At 38.1% G+C, this 18,192-nt stretch overlaps 1 protein-coding gene across 2 annotated transcripts in view; it reads right to left on the bottom strand.

Annotated features, from left to right (window-relative positions):
- The window catches only part of ABCA13 (ATP binding cassette subfamily A member 13), a 492,370-nt gene that overhangs the window by 280,356 nt on the left and 193,822 nt on the right, over window positions 1-18,192 (bottom strand). For both annotated transcript variants that reach the window (XM_017956721.3, XM_031665413.1), the window contains one exon: window positions 3,907-4,021. In XM_017956721.3, coding sequence (XP_017812210.3) covers window positions 3,907-4,021 — 115 coding nt within the window. The remainder of the gene's footprint in view (window positions 1-3,906; window positions 4,022-18,192) is intronic.

Here is an 18,192-nt window from a genome sequence, read left to right as displayed (position 1 = left end):
TGGCACAGGACAAGGATGCCCTCTCTTGCCACTCCTATTCAACATTGTATTGGAAGTTCTGTCCAAGCCAAACAGGTAAGAGAAAGAAATAAAGCATATTCAAATAGGAAAAGAGGAAGTCAAACTGTCTCTGTTTGCAGGTGACATGATCCTATATCTAGAAAATCCCATTATCTCAGCCCAAAAGCTAATTAAGCTAATAAGCAACTTCAGCAAAGTCTCAGGATACAAAATCAATGTTCAAAAATCACAAGCATTCCTATACACCAACAGGAAACAAGCAGACAGCCAAATCATAAATGAACTCCCATTCACAATTGCCACAAAGAGAATAAAATGTCTAGGAATACAGCTAACAAGGGAAGCGAAGGACCTCTACAAGGAGAACTATAAACCACTGCTCAAGGAAATAAGAGAGGACACAAACAAATAGAAAAGCATTCTGTGTTCATGGATAGGAAGAATCAATATCATTAAAATGGCCATACTGCTCTAAGTAATTTAGAGATTCAATGCTATTCCCATTAAACGACCATTGGCATTCTTCACAGAATTAGATAAATCTACTTTAAAATTCATATGGAACCAAAATTTAAAAAAAGAGCCTGTATAGTCAAGACAACCCTAAGACAAAAAAACAATGCTGGAAGCATCACACTACCTGACTTTGACCTATACTACAAAGCTACAGTAACCAAAACATCATGGTACTGGAACAAAAACAGACACATAAGCCAGTGGAACAGAATAGAGATCTCAGAGATAAGACGACACATCTATGACCATCTGATCTTTGACAAACCTGACAAAAATAAGCAATGGGAAAAGGGTTCCCTATTTAATAAATGGTACTGGGAAAACTGGTAGCTATATGCAGAAAATTGAAACTGAACCCCTTCCTTACACCTTACACAAAACTTCACTCAAGATGGAGTAAAGACTTAAATGTATTTTTTGTTTCAATTTCATTTAGCTATTCTCTCATCTTTCTTATTTCTTTTCTTCTGCTAGGTTTGGGTTTCCATTGTTCTTGTTTCTCCAGTTCCATGAGGTGTGACCCTAGGTTGTCTATTTTTGCTCTTTCAGACTTTTTGATGTAGGCATTTAATGTTGTGAACTTTCCTCTTAGCATCACTTTTGCCATATCCCAAAGGTTTTGATAGGTTGTATCACTATTATCATTCAGTTCACTTAGTTTTCATCTTTATTTCATTCTTGATCCTATGATCATTCAGGAACATGTTATTTAATTTCCATGTATTTGCATGGTTTTGAGGGTTCCTTTTGTAGTTTATTTCCAATTTTATTCCACTATGGTCTGAGCTATATATGACAAACCCACAGCCAATATTGTATTGAACAAGGAAAAGTTGAAAGCATTTCCTCTGAGAACTGGAACAAGATAAGGATGCCCACTTTCACCACTACTATTCAACATAGTACTGGAAGTCCAAGTCAGAGCAATCAGACAAGATAAAGAAATGAAGGGCATCTAAATCAGTAGAGAGGAAGTCAAACTGTTGCTGTTTGTTGATGATAATATCATATACCTAGAAAACCCTAAAGACTCATCCAAAAATCTCCTAGAACTGACAAGTAAATTCAGTAAAGTTTCAGGATACAAAATTCACGTACACAAATCAGTAGCTCTGCTATACACCAACAGTGACCAAGCCGAGAATCAAATCAAGAACTCAATCCCTTTCACAATAGCTACAAGAAATAAAATAAAATACTTAGGAATATACCTAAACAAGGAGGTGAACCACCTCTACAAGGAAAACTACAAAATACTGTTAAAAGAAATCATAGATGACACAAACAAAGGAAACACATGCTGTGCTCATGGATGGGTAGAATGAATATTGTGAAAATGACCATATTGCCAAAAGCAATCTGCAATCCAATGCAATTCCCATCAAACTACCACCATTACTCCTCACAGAACTAGAAAAAACAATCCTGACATTCATATGGAACCAAAAAAATAACCCACATAGTCAAAGCAAGACTAAGCAAAAAGAACAAATCTGGAGGCATCGTATTACCCGACTTCAAACTATACTATAAGGACATAGTCACCAAAATAGCATGGTACTGGTATAAAAATAGGCACATAGACCAACGGAACAGAATAGAGAACCCAGAAATAAACCCAAATATTTATAGCCAACTGATCTTCGACAAAGCAAACAAAAACATAAAGTGGGGAAAGGACATCCTATTCAACAAATGATGTTGGGATAATTGGCAACCCACAAGTCGAAGAATGAAACTGGATCCTCATCTCTCACCTTATACAAAAATCAACTCAAGGTGGATAAAAGACTTAAATCTAAGCCCTGAAACCATAAAGAGTCTAGAAAAATAACATCAGAAAAACCCTTCTAGACATTGGCTTAGGCAAATACTTCATGACCAAGAACCCAAAAGCAAATGAAATGAAAACAAAGATAAATAAATGGGACTTAGTTAAACTAAATGGCTTCTGCACAGCAAAATAAATAATCAGCAGAGTAAGTAGACAACCCACAGAGCGGGAGAAAATCTTCACAATCTATATATCCAACAAAGGACTAATATCCAGAATCTACAAAGAACTGCAAGAAAAAAAATAAACAGTCTCATCAAAAAGTGGGCTAAGGATATGAATAGACAGTTCTCAAAAGAAGATAGATACATGGCCAACAAACATATGGAAAAATACTCATCTTCACTAATTATCAGAGAAACGCAAATCAAAACCACAATGTAATATCACCCTACTCCTGCAAGAATGACTATAATTGAAAAAATCAAAAAATAATCTATGTTGGCATGGATGCGGTGAAAAAGGAATACTTTTACACTGTTCGTGGGAATGTAAACTAGTACAACCATTATGGAAAACAGTGTGGAGATTCCTTAAAGAACTAAAAGTAGATCTACCATTTGAACCAGCAATCCCACTCCTGGGTATCTACCCAGAGGAAAAGAAGTCATTATATGAAAAAGATAGTTGTACACATATGTTTATAGCAGCACAATTCACAATTACAAAAATATGGGACCAACCCAGTGCCCATCAATCAATGAGTTAATAAAGAAAAAGTATACACACACACACACACACACACACACACACACACACACACCATGGAATACTACCCAGCCATATAAAGGAATGAAATAATAGCATACAGAGCAACCTGGATGGAATTAGAGACTCTTATGCTAAGTGAAGTAACTCAGGAATGCAAAACCAAACATCATATGTTCTCACTCACATGTGGGAGCTGAGCTATGATACACGAAGGCATAAGAATGGTTCACTGGACTTTGGGGACTCAGGGTAAAGGGTTGGGGGTGGTGACTGATAAAAGACTATACATTGGGTACCAGGAACACTGCTCGGGTGATGGGTGCACCAAAATCTCAGAAATCACTACTGAATAGCTTATTCATGTAACCAAACACCCCCTGTTCCCCAAAAAACCTATGGAAATAAAAAAAATTAAGTTATGATAGTTTAAGTTTTATAACAGTATTACAACAAAAATAGCAGGGCTTCTACATAAAAAAATTCTAAGCATAAATTAAGATGGGAAGTCTGCTGCTGTGTTTTTCTGGGTTTGAAAAAAAGTTGCTGAATGAGGAACATTGGCTTTGTTCTTGCAATCTCATATGGCTATTCTTTGACTTTCTTTCATGTCAATGGAAAATATCTGTTAAACTCTGGCATTGCTTCAGACTTCAACATAAAATCATCTTTCTGGAACAGGGACTCAGCTATTCTGTACACCAGAACCCCAGCAGAGGAGAGGGAAGCAAAACAGAGAGGCTCAGGTTAGTTATGGGACAAGATTCATTTCCAAAGTCCCCAGCTTCCCCATCTTTGTCTCCCAGGTGAGGTTTAAGGATATTTACCTCTTCTATCTGGATCTCCTGCTCATACACCAATTTTCTGACCATGCTGGCCACAGACACCATCCACGTCAGCATCATTATCAGTGGAAAAAAGAAACCAACGTTGTTCAGGAATCTGTAAGGGGATAGTTTAGTCAGCATCCGGAGGCAAGCAAAATGACTCTACTAATATTTTACATTTTTCTTTCAAGTTACAAAGCACTTTCAGGAGCGATGTCTCCTTTGGTCATTTCTACATGCCTATGACTTAGGTAGGAGGGCCATGATTTGTGTGCTGATTTTGTAGGTGTGCAAATTCATGAAGGAACTCATGAAGGAGACACAACTGGTTCAAGGTCTCTCAGAGAGCCATAGTCCAACCACAATACTCTGTGACACTTGCCATAGGCAGAGCAGGTTGGAGCAAAGCAGGTCATTAATCCATGCCTACCATTTCCCCAACTTAGTTGGAACCATTATCTATCTTCAATTATTGATATTAATTGATCATAGATTATCATCTACAAAGTATGTGAAAATTGGCAAATGAAAGCCTTCCTGTCTATTTTCCCAACACTCACATTTCAACCCACTCTAACTGGGCTCCATTTCTAATATACACTTGAAATGACTCTTATCTAGGGCATCAGTGACAGTCATGCCTCAAAATCCAATGAGAATTATCCAGTCATTTTCCTTCTTAAGTTCTCAGACATGTTTGATGACTTTGGTCATTCCCTTCTCCTCTCTTTCCTCTTAGCTTCCAGAACAACTCCCAGCTTTGCACCCACAGCTTGGCAACTTCTCTTTTACCTGCCTTTAAATGTAGGCATCCTTACCTCAAGTTGGACCCTCTGTCTTCCCACCACATACTCTCTGAGCTCTAAATCCATGTAATAGTTATTTATTCAACATTGAGACCAACCACAGGTACAAGCCACGTTACTGGGCTGGTGTTACATGAATGAGCCAAACAGTAAAAGGCCCTGCCATTAAGGATCTTTCATTCTAGTATGTTGGGAAGGTGAGAAGGGACGTAAAGTAATCCAATAAACACAGATTGCTATGTTCTGTCCCTGCCAAAACTCATGTTGAAATTTAATTGCCCATGTAATGGTATTGAGAGGTGATGCAGCCTTTAAGAAGTATTTGGGTTATGGGGTCTCCACACTCGTGAATGGATTAATGCAGTTCTCATGAGACAAGATGAGTTTCCAGGGTATTGGAATAGTTCTTGAGAAAGCTGGCTGTTATGAAGCAAGTTTGCCTCTCATGTATGAAGCACACACCCTCTCCCCCTTAAACTTTCCGCCAGGAGTTGAAGTGGCATGATGCCCTCAGCAGAAGCCGACCAGACAAGCTGCCTAATCTTGGATTTCCTGCCAGAATTATGAGCCAAATAAACTTATTTTCTTTATAGACTACCCAGTCTTGGGTATTCTGTGATAGCAACACAGAAAGAACTAAAACAGAGATGCATAATGTCAGGTAGTGTTAAATGCTATGAGGAAAAAAGAACCAGTTTAACCAAAAGTGAGAAGGAATGCTATTTCAGACAGGGTGATTAGCTGAGCTGACAGCGGAAAAAAAATACTCGAGCAGAAAGCGGATGCAGTAAAGAAATGAGTCACACAGGTATCCGAAGGGAGACTGCTCCAGGCAAAGGAAAAAAAGGGCAAGGACCCGAGGTTGGAGCAAACAGAACACAGGTCAGGAGCAGCCAAGGCCTTCATGCAACAGCAGCAGATGGGGTCAGAGCATGAGCAGAGGACAGATCATGCAAGGATCTTTCATGTCAGGGTAAGTTCTATATTTTATTCAGTCAACAAGAAAGTACATTGAAAAGACTTTAAAAGGAAGAGAGAGAGAGAAACAGAGAAGTGGTATAGTTAGGTGCACAGTGTTTTTAAAAAGACCACGAAATGCCATGTAGACAATGGGGTACAGGTGGGGAAGCCTGTGAAGCGAGGGGTCAGAAGGCTACAGCAGACTCAGCAGTCTAGATGAGAAACAAGGGGTCCCCAAGAAAGATTGTGGCCCTGGAGACAGGAAAATGTCCAGATTGGACACTTGCCCTGCGGAAGTAGCCTCTCAGAGGCCCTCCAGAACTTCTCCTTCATAGTATTAATGACAGCATGGAGGACGTTCAAAAATTTTGATGTCTGCAAAATCTAAGCTCCTTAAGGAAGACCTCCCACTGTATCTCCTTGCTCTGGCAAGGGCCTGCCTCATAATGGAAGCCAAATACTTATTAATAAATACATGAATGTGTAACAAAGAAAAGGAAATTCGCTTCTTTGTTTTTATTCACTTTTCTGCTTAAGGCAACTTTTACAAGCTGTCAACTTGGCAGGTCACGTTTGAAAGTTAAATATGTGCTGGGTGCAGTGGGTCATGCCTATAATTCCAGCGCTTTGGGAGGTCGAGGCAGGTGGATCACCTGAGATCAGGAGTTCAAGACCAGCCTGGCCAATACATGGTGAAATCCTGTCTCTACTAAAAATACAAAAATTAGCAGGGTGTGGTGGTGCATGCCTGTAATCCCAGATACTCAGGAGGCTGAGGCAGGAGAATCACTTGAACCCGGGAGGGAGAGGTTGCAGGGAGTTGAGAAGAAAGAAAGAAAGAAAGAAAGAAAGAAAGAAAGAAAGAAAGAAAGAAAGAAAGAAAGAAAGGAAGGAAGGAAGGAAGGAAGGAAGGAAGGAAGGAAGGAAGGAAGGAAGGAAGGAAGGAAGGAAGGAAGGGGAAAGTTAAATATGGTTAACTTCTATGCTATACAATGACTGTTTGCAGAAGGCAGAGTCTTTTAAATTTCCAGTTTTGAGACTTTCTAGGTTTTTTAAAAAGCATTATTTTTTGTAGTGGTCAGAGCAGGTAGCAGTCTATGAAGAGGAAGTGCCATAAACTCCATATACTTGTCTATGCAGCAAATGCCATTTGTTCTCCCAAAGTAACACAATTTACCACAGAGAGGAAGCTTAGATCACTTGTAAAGTTAGATAACTAATACTGAATTTATTTGGAGGGTTGAAGAAGTTTGTCTATTTGTTTGCATACTTTTTTTTTTTTTCTTAACGGTAGTGGACTTGATGACTACTGAACTCTATTCTTGCAGCAACTTGAATCTTACAAAAGAGTCCATAAGTATCATGCACAAGCATTATCTAAGATTCTTTTCTAAGTTGTTGATTCAGAAGTTACCTTAGGTCAGACTTCTGAACCATGTGTGCATTCTATCAATCCCTTAAAGCTTTGTAAAGGAGAAAGTCTTGAGAGGCTTGGAGATGGATCAACCTAGCTCTGAAAATCTTGGAGCACCTACCTCAGATACAAGAGAGTACCCAGACACTCTGCACAGACATGTCAGACTGAGGTCATTTGGTAGAAACAGAATAGCCTAAGAAATTGGAGATGATAGATTACAAGACATGGCTATGTAACCCAGCCAATTTCTTATATGCTCCTGAAAATTGGTCTAAAATCAAAAAGAGAAGAAAAAAAAGACAAACATTCAATTTTTTATAAATGTTTAGAAGAGACATGAAGCATTTGAAATGGTGCTTAAAAAAATCAAGTTCATGTGAGAGTCACACAAAAATGTGAATAGGAGAGAATTCTGTAGCAAAATCCCACCTTCTGCAGATCTCAAAATGCACCATTGAAAATACATTTCTTGGTTGGATGCAGTGGCTCACTCTTGTAACCCCAATATTTTGGGAGGCCGAGGCAGGTGGATCACTTGAGCCCAGGAGTTTGAGACAAGCCTGGGAAACATGGTTAAACTCTGCCTGTTCAAAAAAATCAAGAAATCAGTCAGATGTGGTGGTGCATTCCTGTGGTCCCAGCTACTTGGGAGGCTGAGGTGGGAAGATCACTTGAGCCCAGGAAATTTGAGGCTGCAGTGACCCATGATTGTACCATCACACTCCAACCTGGGTGACACAACAAGACCCTGTCTAAAAAAAACAAACAAACAAACAAAACCACTTCTTAAAAGCAAACAGCACACTCTGAGAGGCAAAATATATAAAACAGATTATGTTAGGTGGGTGTCAAGTTGCATGATAAATTGGATAGCTTTGTCACTGCCTTGATCTTGTTACTCATTATTGGTCTTTTCAGGTTTTCTATTTCTTAATTGTTCAGTCTTGATAGGTTGTATGTATCCAAGAATTTGTCCATTTCTTCTAGGTTTTTCAATTTGTTGGTGTATATTCATAATAGTCGCTACTGGTCCTTTGTATTTCTGTGGTATCAGTTATAATGTCTCCTTTTGTGCTTCCAGTTTTATTTAATTTGAGTCTTCATTCTTTTTTCTTAATCTAGCTAAAAATTTGTTGATTTCATCTTTAAAAAAAAAAAACACCTCTTTGAAACTATTAACAGAGTACAGACAACCTACAGAATGGAAGAAAATATTCACAAACTATGCATCCAACAAATGTCTAATATCCACAGCTTATAAGGAACTTAAACAATTCAACAAACAAATACCCCAATAAAAGCAGGCAAAAGACAGGAGCAGGCACTTCTCAAAAGACATACACACAGCCAACAAACATGAAAAAATTCTCCCCATCAAAAATCACCAGAGACATGCAAATCAAAACCACAGTGAGATACCATCTCATACTAGTCAGAATAGCTATTATTAAAAAGTCAAAAATAGTGGGGGGTGCCCAAGATGGCCAAATAGGAACAGCTCCAGCCTCCAGCTCCAAGTGTGAGGGACACAGAAGACAAGTGATTTCTGCATTTTCAACTGAGCTACCGGGTTCATGTCACTGGGGCGTGTCGGACAGTCGATGCTGGTCCATGGGTGCAGCGTGATCAGCAAGAGCTGAGCAGGGCAAGGCATCGCCTCAGCTGAGAAGTGCAAGGGGGAAGGGAATTTCTTTTCCTAGCCAAGAGAAATTGAGACACACAACACCTGGAAAATCAGGTAACTCCCACATTAATACTGAGCTTTACCAAGGGTCTTAGCAAACGGCACACCAGGAGCTTATATCCCACGCCTGGCCCAGAGGGTCCCACACCCACAGAGCCTCCCTCATTGCTAGCACAGCAGTCTGAGATCTAACTGCAAGGTGGCAGCGAGGCTGGGGGAGGGTGCCTGCCATTGCTGAGACTTGAGTAGGTAAACAAAGCTGCCAGGAAGCTCGAATTGGGTGGAACCCACCACAGCTCAAGGAGGCCTGCCTGCCTCTGTAGACTCCACCTCTGGGGATAGGGCATAGCTAAACAAAAAGCAGCAGAAACTTCTGCAGACATAAAAGTCCCTCTCTGAAAGATTTTAAGAGAGCAGTGGTTCTCCCAGCACGGAGGTTGAGATCTGAGAATGGACAGACTGCCTGCTCAAGTGGGTCCCTGACCCCTGAGTAGCCTAACTGGGAGACATCCCCCACTAGGTGCAGACAGACATCTCACACCTTACACAGTTGGGTACATCCCTGAGATGAAGCTTCCAGAGCAAGAATCAGACAGCAACACTTGCTGTTCAGCAATATTCTATCTTCTGCAGCCTCTGCTACTGATACCTAGGCAAACAGAGTCTGGAATGGACCTCAAGCAAACTCCAACAGACCTGCAGCTGAGGGTCCTGACTGTTAGAAGGAAAACTAACAAACAGAAAGGACACCCACACCAAAACCCCATCAGTATGTCACCATCATCAAAGACCAAAGGCAGATAAAACCACAAAGATGGGGAAAAAGCAGGGCAGAAAAGCTGGAAATTCAAAAAATCAGAGCACATCTCCCCCTCCAAAGGAACGCAGCTCATCACCAGCAATGGAACAAAGCTAGATGGAGAATGACTTTGATGAGCTGAAAGAAGAAGGCTTCAGTCGATCAAACTTCTCAGAGCTAAAGGAAGAACTATGTAACCAGCTACAAAGAAACTAAAAACCTTGAAAAAAGAATGGATGAATGGATAACTAGAATAATCAATGCAGAGAAGACCTTAAAAGAACTGACAGAGATGAAAACCATGACACAAGAACTATGTGACAAATAAACAAGCTTCAGTGACCAACTCAATCATCTGAAAGAAAGAGTATCAGTGATTGAAGATCAAATGAATGAAATGAAGTGAGAAGAGAAGTGTAGAGAAAAAAGAGTAAAAAGAAATGAACAAAGCCTCCAAGAAATATGGGATTATGTGAAAAGACCAAATCTCCGTCTGATTGGTGTGCCTGAGAGTGATGGGGAAAATGGAACCAAGCTGGAAAACACTCTCCAGGATATCATCCAGGAGAACTTCCCCAACTTAGTAAGGCAGGCCAACATTGAAATTCAGGAAATACAAAGAACACCACAAAGATACTCCTTGAGAAGAGCAACTCCAAGACACATAATTGCCAGATTCACCAAAGTTGAAATGAAGGAAAAAATGTTGAGGGCAGCCAGAAGGAAAGGTCAGGTTACACACAAAGGGAAGCCCATCAGACTAACAGCAGATCTCTCAGCAGAAACTCTACAAGCCAGAAGAGAGTGGGGGCCAATATTCAACATTCTTAAAGAAATGAATTTTCAACCCAGAATTTCATATCCAGCCAAATTAAGTTTCATAAGTGAAGGAGAAATAAAATCTTTTACAGACAAGCAAATGCTTAGAGATTTTGTCACCACTAGGCCTGCCCTACAAGAGATCCTGGAGAAAGCACTAAACATGGAAAGGAACAACCGGTACCAGCCATTGCAAAAACATGCCAAAACGTAAAGTCCATCAATGCTACGAAGAAACTGCATCAAGTAACGAGCAAAATAACCAGCTAATATCATAATGACAGGATCAAGTTCACACATAACAATATTAACCTTAAATGTAAATGGACTAAATGGTCCAATTAAAAGACACAGACTGACAAATTGGATAAACAGTCAAGACACATCAGTTTGCTGTATTCACGAGACCCATCGCACATGCAGAGACACATATAGGCTCAAAATAAAGGGATGGAGGAAGATCCACTAAGCAAATGGAAAACAGAAAAAAAAGCAGGGGTTGCAATTCTAGTCTCTGATAAAATGGACTTTAAACCATCAAAGATCAAAAGAGACAAAGAAAGCCATTACATAATGGTAAAGGGATCAATTCATCAGGAAGAGCTAACTATCCTAAATATATATGCACCCAATACAGGAGCACCCAGATTCATAAAGCAAGTCCTTAGAGACTTACAAAGAGACTTAGACTTCCATACAATAATAATTGGAAACTTTAACACCCCACTGTCAACATTAGACAGATCAATGAGACAGAAAGTTAACAAGGATATCCAGGAATTGAACTCAACTCTGTACCAAGCAGACCTAATAGACATCTACAGAACTCTCCACCACAAATCAACAGAATATACATTCTTCTCAGCACCACATCGCACTTATTCCAAAATTGACGACATAGTTGGAAGTAAAGGACTCCTCAGCAAATGTACAAGAACAGAAATTATAACAAACTGTCTCTCAGACCACAGTGCAATCAAACTAGAACTCAGGACTAAGAAACTCAATCAAAACCGCTCAACTACATGGAAACTGAACAACCTGCTCCTGAATGACTACTGGGTACATAATGAAATGAAGGTAGAAATAAAGATGTTCTTTGAAACCAATGAGAGCAAAGATACAACATACCAGAATCTCTGGGACTCATGTAAAGCATTGTGTAGAGGGAAATTTATAGCACTAAATGCCCACAAGAGAAAGCAGGAAAGATCTAAAATTGACATCCTAACATCACAATTAAAAGAACTAGAGAAGCAAGAGCAAACACATTCAAAAGCTAGCAGAAGGCAGGAAACAACTCAGATCAGAGCAGAACTGAAGGAGATAGAGACACAAAAAAACCCTCCAAAAAAATCAATGAATCCAGGAGCTGGTTTTTTGAAAAGATCAACAAAATTGATAGACCGCTAGCAAGACTAATAAAGAAGAAAAGAGAGAAGAATCAAATATGCAATAAAAAATGATAAAGGGGATATCACCACCAACCCCACAGAAATACAAACTACCATCAGAGAATACTATAAACACCTCTATGCAAATAAACCAGAAAACCTAGAAAAAATGGATAATTTCCTGGACACTTACACTCTCCCAAGACTAAACCAGGAAGAAGTTGAATCCCTGAATAGACCAATAACAGGCTCTGAAATTGAGGCAATAATTAATAGCCTCTCAACCAAAAAAAGTTCAGGATCAGAAGGATTCACAGCCAAATTCTGCCAGAGGTACAAGGAGGAGCTGGTACCATTCCTTCTGAAACTATTCCAATCAATAGAAAAAGAGGGAATCCTCCCTAATTCATTTTATGAGGCCAACATCATCCTGATACCAAAGCCTGGCAGAGACACAACAAAAAAAGAGAATTTTAGACCAATATCCCTGATGAATATCAATGCAAAAATCCTCAATAAAATACTGGCAAACCGAATCCAGCAGCACATCAAAAAGCTTATCCACCATGATCAAGTGGGCTTCATCCCTGGGATGCAAGGTTGGTTCAACATACGCAAATCAATAAACGTAATCCAGCATATAAACAGAGCCAAAGACAAAAACCACATGATTATCTCAATAGATGCAGAAAAGGCCTTTGACAAAATTCAACAGCCCTTCATGCTAAAAACTCTCAATAAATTTGGTATTGATGGAACGTATCTCAAAATCATAAGAGCTATTTATGACAAACCCACAATGAATATCATACTGGATGAGCAAAAACTGGAAGCATTCCCTTTCAAAACTGGCACAAGACAGGGATGCCCTCTCTCACCACTCCTATTCAACATAGTGTTGGAAGTTCTGGCTAGGGCAATCAGGCAAGAGAAAGAAACCAAGGGTATACAGTTAGGAAAAGAAGATGTCAAATTGACTCTGTTTGCAGATGACATGATTGTATATTTAGAAAACCCCATCATCTCAGCCCAAAACCTCCTTAAGCGGATAAGCAACTTCAGCAAAGTCTCAGAATACAAAATCAATGTGAAAAAATCACAAGCATTCTTATACACCAGTAACAGACAAACAGAGAGCCAAATCATGAATGAAATCCCATTCACAATAGCTTCAAAGAGAATAAAATACCTAGGAATCCAACTTACAAGGGAGGTAAAGGACCTCTTCAAGGAGAACTACAAACCATTGCTCAGTGAAATAAAAGAGGACACAAACAAATGGAAGAACATTCCATGTTCATGGATAGGAAGAATCCATATTGTGAAAATGGCCATACTGCCCAAGGTAATTTATAGATTCCATGCCATCCCTATTAAGCTACCAATGACTTTCTTCACAGAATTGGAAAAAAGTGCCTTAAAGTTCATATGGAACCAAAAAAGACCCCGCATTGCCAAGATAATCCTAAGTCAAAAGAACAAAGCTGGAGGCATCAGGCTACCTAACTTAAACTATACTACAAGGCTACAGTAACCAAAACAGCATGGTACTGGCACCAAAACAGAGATATAGACCAATGGAACAGAACAGAACCCTCAGAAATAATACCACACATCTATAGCCATCTGATCTTTGACAAACCTGACAAAAACAAGAAATGGGGAAAGAAATGGTGCTGGGAAAATTGGCTAGCTGTAAGTAGAAAGCTGAAACTGGATCCGTTCCTTACTCCTTATACGAAAATTAATTCAAGATGGATTAGAGACTTAAATGTTAGACCAAAACCCATAAAAACTATAGAAGAAAACCTAGGTAGTACCATTCAGGACATAGGCATGGGCAAGGACTTCATGTCTAAAACACCAAAAGCAACGGCAACAAAAGCCAAAGTTGACAAATGGGATCTAATTAAACTAAAGAGCTTCTGCACAGTAAAGGAAACTACCATCAGAGTGAACAGGCAACCTACAGAATGCGAGAAAATTTTGGCAATCTACTCATCTGACAAAGGGCTAATATCCAGAACCTACAAAGAACTCAAACAAATTTACAAGAAAAAAACAACCCCATCAAAAAGTGGGCAAAGGATATGAACAGACACTTCTCAAAAGAAGACATGTATACAGCCAACAGACACATGAAAAAATGCTCATCATCACTCGCCATCAGAGAAATGCAAATCAAACCACAATGAGATACCATCTCACACCAGTTAGAATAGCAATCATTAAAAAATCAGGAAACAACAGGTGCTGGAGAGGATGTGGAGAAATAGGAACACTTTTACACTGTTGGTGGGACTGTAAACTAGTTCAACCATTGTGGAAAACAGTGTGGTGATTCCTCAAGGATCTAGAAATACCATTTGACCCAGCCATCCCATTACTGGGTATATACCCAAAGGATTATAAATCATGCTGCTATAAAGACACATGCACACATATGTTTATTGCAGCACTATTCACATAGCAAAGACTTGGAATCAGCTCAAATGTCCATCAGTGACAGGCTGGATTAAGAAAATGTGGCACATGTACACCATGGAATACTATGCAGCCATAAAAAAGGATGAGTCTGTGTCCTTTGTAGGGACATGGATGCAGCTGGAAACCATCATTCTCAGCAAACTATCGCAAGAACAGAAAATCAAACACCGCATATTCTCACTCATAGGTGAGAATTGAACAATGAGATCACTTGGACACAGGAAGGGGAACATTGTGGGGGGGGGTGGAATAGCATTAGGAGATATACCTAATGTAAATGACGAGTTAATGGGCCCAGCACACCAACATGGCACATGCACACATATGTAACAAACCTGCATGTCGTGCACATGTACCCTAGAACTTCAAGTATAATAATAAAAGAAAAAAAAGTCAAAAATAATGGATGCTGGCCAGGCTATGGATAAAAGGGAATGCTTATATACTGTTGATGGTGTTGATGGGAATGTAAATGCATTCAGCCACTGTAGAAAGCAGTCTGGAGATTTCTCAAATAAAACAGAGCTACCATTCAAACCAGCAATCCCATTCGGGGGTATACATCCAAAAGAAAATAAATTGTTCAACCAAAAAGACACATGAACTCACATGTTCAACACAGCACTATTTACAATAGCAAAGAACTCACATGTTCAACACAGCACTATTTACAATAGCAATAGTAGAAAGCAGTTTGGAGATTTCTCAAATAAAACAGAACTACCATTCATACCAGTAATCCCATTAGTGAGTATACATCCAAAAGAAAATAAATTGTTCAACCAAAAAGACACATGAACTCACATGTTTAATACAGCACTATTTACAATAGCAAAGACATGGAATCAACCTAGATGCCCATCAGCAGTGAACTGGATAAAGAAAAGGTGGTACATATACACCATGGAATACTATGCAGCCATGAAAAAAGAATGAAATCATGTCCTTTGCAGCAAGATGGACGCAGCTGGAGGTCATTATCTTAAGTGAATTAACACAGGAATAGAAAACCAAATACTGCATGGTCTCAATTATAAGTGGGAGCTAAACACTGCATACTCATGGACATAAAGATGGCAGCAGTAGACACTGGGGACTATTAGAAGGGAGAGAAAGAAGGGGACAAGAATTGAAAAACTATTGGGTACTGTGTTCACTACCTGGGTGACAGACTCAACTGTATCCCAAACCTCAACATCGCACAATATACCCATGTAACAAGCCTGCACATGTGCCCCCTGAATCTAACATTAAAATTAAAATTATATTTTAAAAATCTGGAAAACATATTTAATATCCACCAATTAGAAGCTTCACTAAATAAAACACGATACGTTCTACATTCACATAATGAAATATATTTGGACAGAAAAAATAATGAGGTCAATATAACCTAAGATGGAGAACTCTCCACTAGGTATCATTAAGTAAAACAAATAAGTACAGAAAAGACGTATAGTGAGCTAATGTTTGAGTTTAGTGTATATTGAATGAACTTTGAATAAATTATACAAAATGGTACTTATGCATAGAAAATTCCTGGAATATGCAAAAAAAAAAAGTATTCTTATTTATTGTCCTAGAGAGAGGAAATTGTGGCTCACTATCAGGAATGGGAGATTTATTTTTAACTCTACCTTTTTGTATTGATTAAATGTTTTACCACAGGTTTTCAGAAAACAATGTATTTATAAATTTTCATGGTCTTTTAAGAAAACAAATCTTGTAAAGAATTTCCTGAAGTCACTTATCGCAATATAAAACAAAAACAAAACAATAAAAGCACCAGCTTTTTGTTTTGTTCATCTTTTTTATTTGCTTTTGTCTCTATTTTATTTATTTCTGCTCTAATATAAAGTCTTTCATCAAAGAAAAGCCCAGGACCTGATGGCTTCACTATTGAATTCTACCAAACATTTAAAGAACTAATACCAATTCTACTCCAACTATTGAAAACATTGAAGAGGAAAAAGTGAAGTCAAATTCGTTCTATGACGCTGGGATTACCCTGATACCAAAACAAGACAAGGACTTAACAAAAAATAAATAAATAAATAAATAAATAAATAAATAAATACAGGTTTATATTCCTTAAGAATATAAAGGCAAACATCTTCAACAAAACATTAACAAACCAAATACAATAACACATTAAAAAGGTTGTTAATCATAATCAAATGAGATTTATCCCAGGAATGGAAGTATGGTTCAACATATGCAGATCAACAAATGTGGTACAACACCTTAACAAAATGAAGAACAAAAATCTTATGAGCATTTCTGTAGATACTAAAAGAGAACCTATTTAATAACAATCAACATTTTTTCACGACAAAAACTCTCAAGAAACTGGGTATACCAGAAACATGTCTCAAAATAATAAAGAATAAATATAACAAATCCACAGCTAATATCATACTGCATGGGAAAAAATTAAAAGCCTTTCTTCCAAGATCTGGAACAAGACAGCTTTTCCAACTTTTGTTTAACAGAATGCTGGAAGTCCTATATACAGCAATTAAGCAAGACTAAGAAATAAAGGGCAACCAAATAAGAAAGAAGTCAAAGTCAAATTATCTTTGTTTACTAGATAAAATAATTTTATATTTAGAAAAACCTAAAGACTTCACCAAAAACCTGCTAGAACTGGTAGATAAATTCAGTAAAGTTTCAGGGCACAAAATCAACATACAAAAATCAGTAGCATTTCTATACGTTAACACCAAATGATCTGAAAAAGAAATGAAGAAAGCATTCCCATTTACAATAGCTAGCAAAATAAAAATATCAGGAATACATTTAACCAAAGAAGTGAAAGATCTCTACAAAGAAAACTATAAAATATTGATGTGATGTGAGAAGTTAAAGAGGACATAAAAAATGAAAAGATATCCTATGCTTATTGATGTTTAAAAATTGTTAAAATACCTACACTACCCAAAACAATCTGCAGATCCAATGCAATCCTTGTTAAAATACCAATGACATTTCTCACAGAAATAGAAAAAGTATCCTAAAACTTATATGGAACCACAAAAGACCCAAAATAACCAAAGCTATCCTGAGAAAAAAACAAATGAAGCTGCAGGCATCACACTACTTAACTTCAAAATATAATACAAAATGATAGTAATCAAAACAGCATGGTACTGGGATAAAAACAGACACATAAACCAATGAAACAGAATAAAGAACACAGATATAAACCCACATATTTGTAACCAACACATTTTCAACAAAGGCTCCAAGCTCATACATTGGGAAAAGGACTATCTCTTCAACAAATGATGCTGGAAAAACTGGATAACCATATACAGAAGAATGAAGCTAGATCCTTATCTCTCACCATATACAAACATCAACTCAAAGTAGATTGAAGGCTTAAATGTAAAACTCAAAACAATAAAACTACTAGAAGAAAATATCAGAAAACTGTTTCAGGACACTGATTCTGGACAAAGACTTTTTGTGTAAGACCTCAAAAGCACAGAAAACAGAAGCAAAAACAGACAGATGATGTTACATCAAGCTAAAATGCTTCTGCAAACAAAGGAAACAATCAGCAAAGTGTAAAGACAACCTACAGAATGGGAGAAAATATTTGCAAAGTATCCATCTGATAAGGGACTAATAGCCTGAATATACAAGAAACTCAAACAAATACAATAGCAAGAAACCCACATAATCCAATTAAAACATAGGCAAAAGATCTGACTCGATATTTCTCAAAAAAAAAAAAAAGACCTATGAATGGCCAACAGTTATACAAATATATGCTGAACAACATAAATCATCAAAAAAATGCAAATCAAACCCACAATGAGATACCATCTTACCCTAGTTAAAATAGCTACTATCAAAATGAGAGAAAATAATAGACACTGGCAGGGATGTGGAGAAAAGTGAAAACCCATACTCTG

Source organism: Papio anubis, chromosome 4 (assembly GCF_008728515.1).
Source record: "Papio anubis isolate 15944 chromosome 4, Panubis1.0, whole genome shotgun sequence".
Taxonomy (NCBI): Eukaryota; Metazoa; Chordata; class Mammalia; order Primates; family Cercopithecidae; genus Papio; species Papio anubis.
This window is presented reverse-complemented; position numbering and strand designations above follow the sequence as displayed.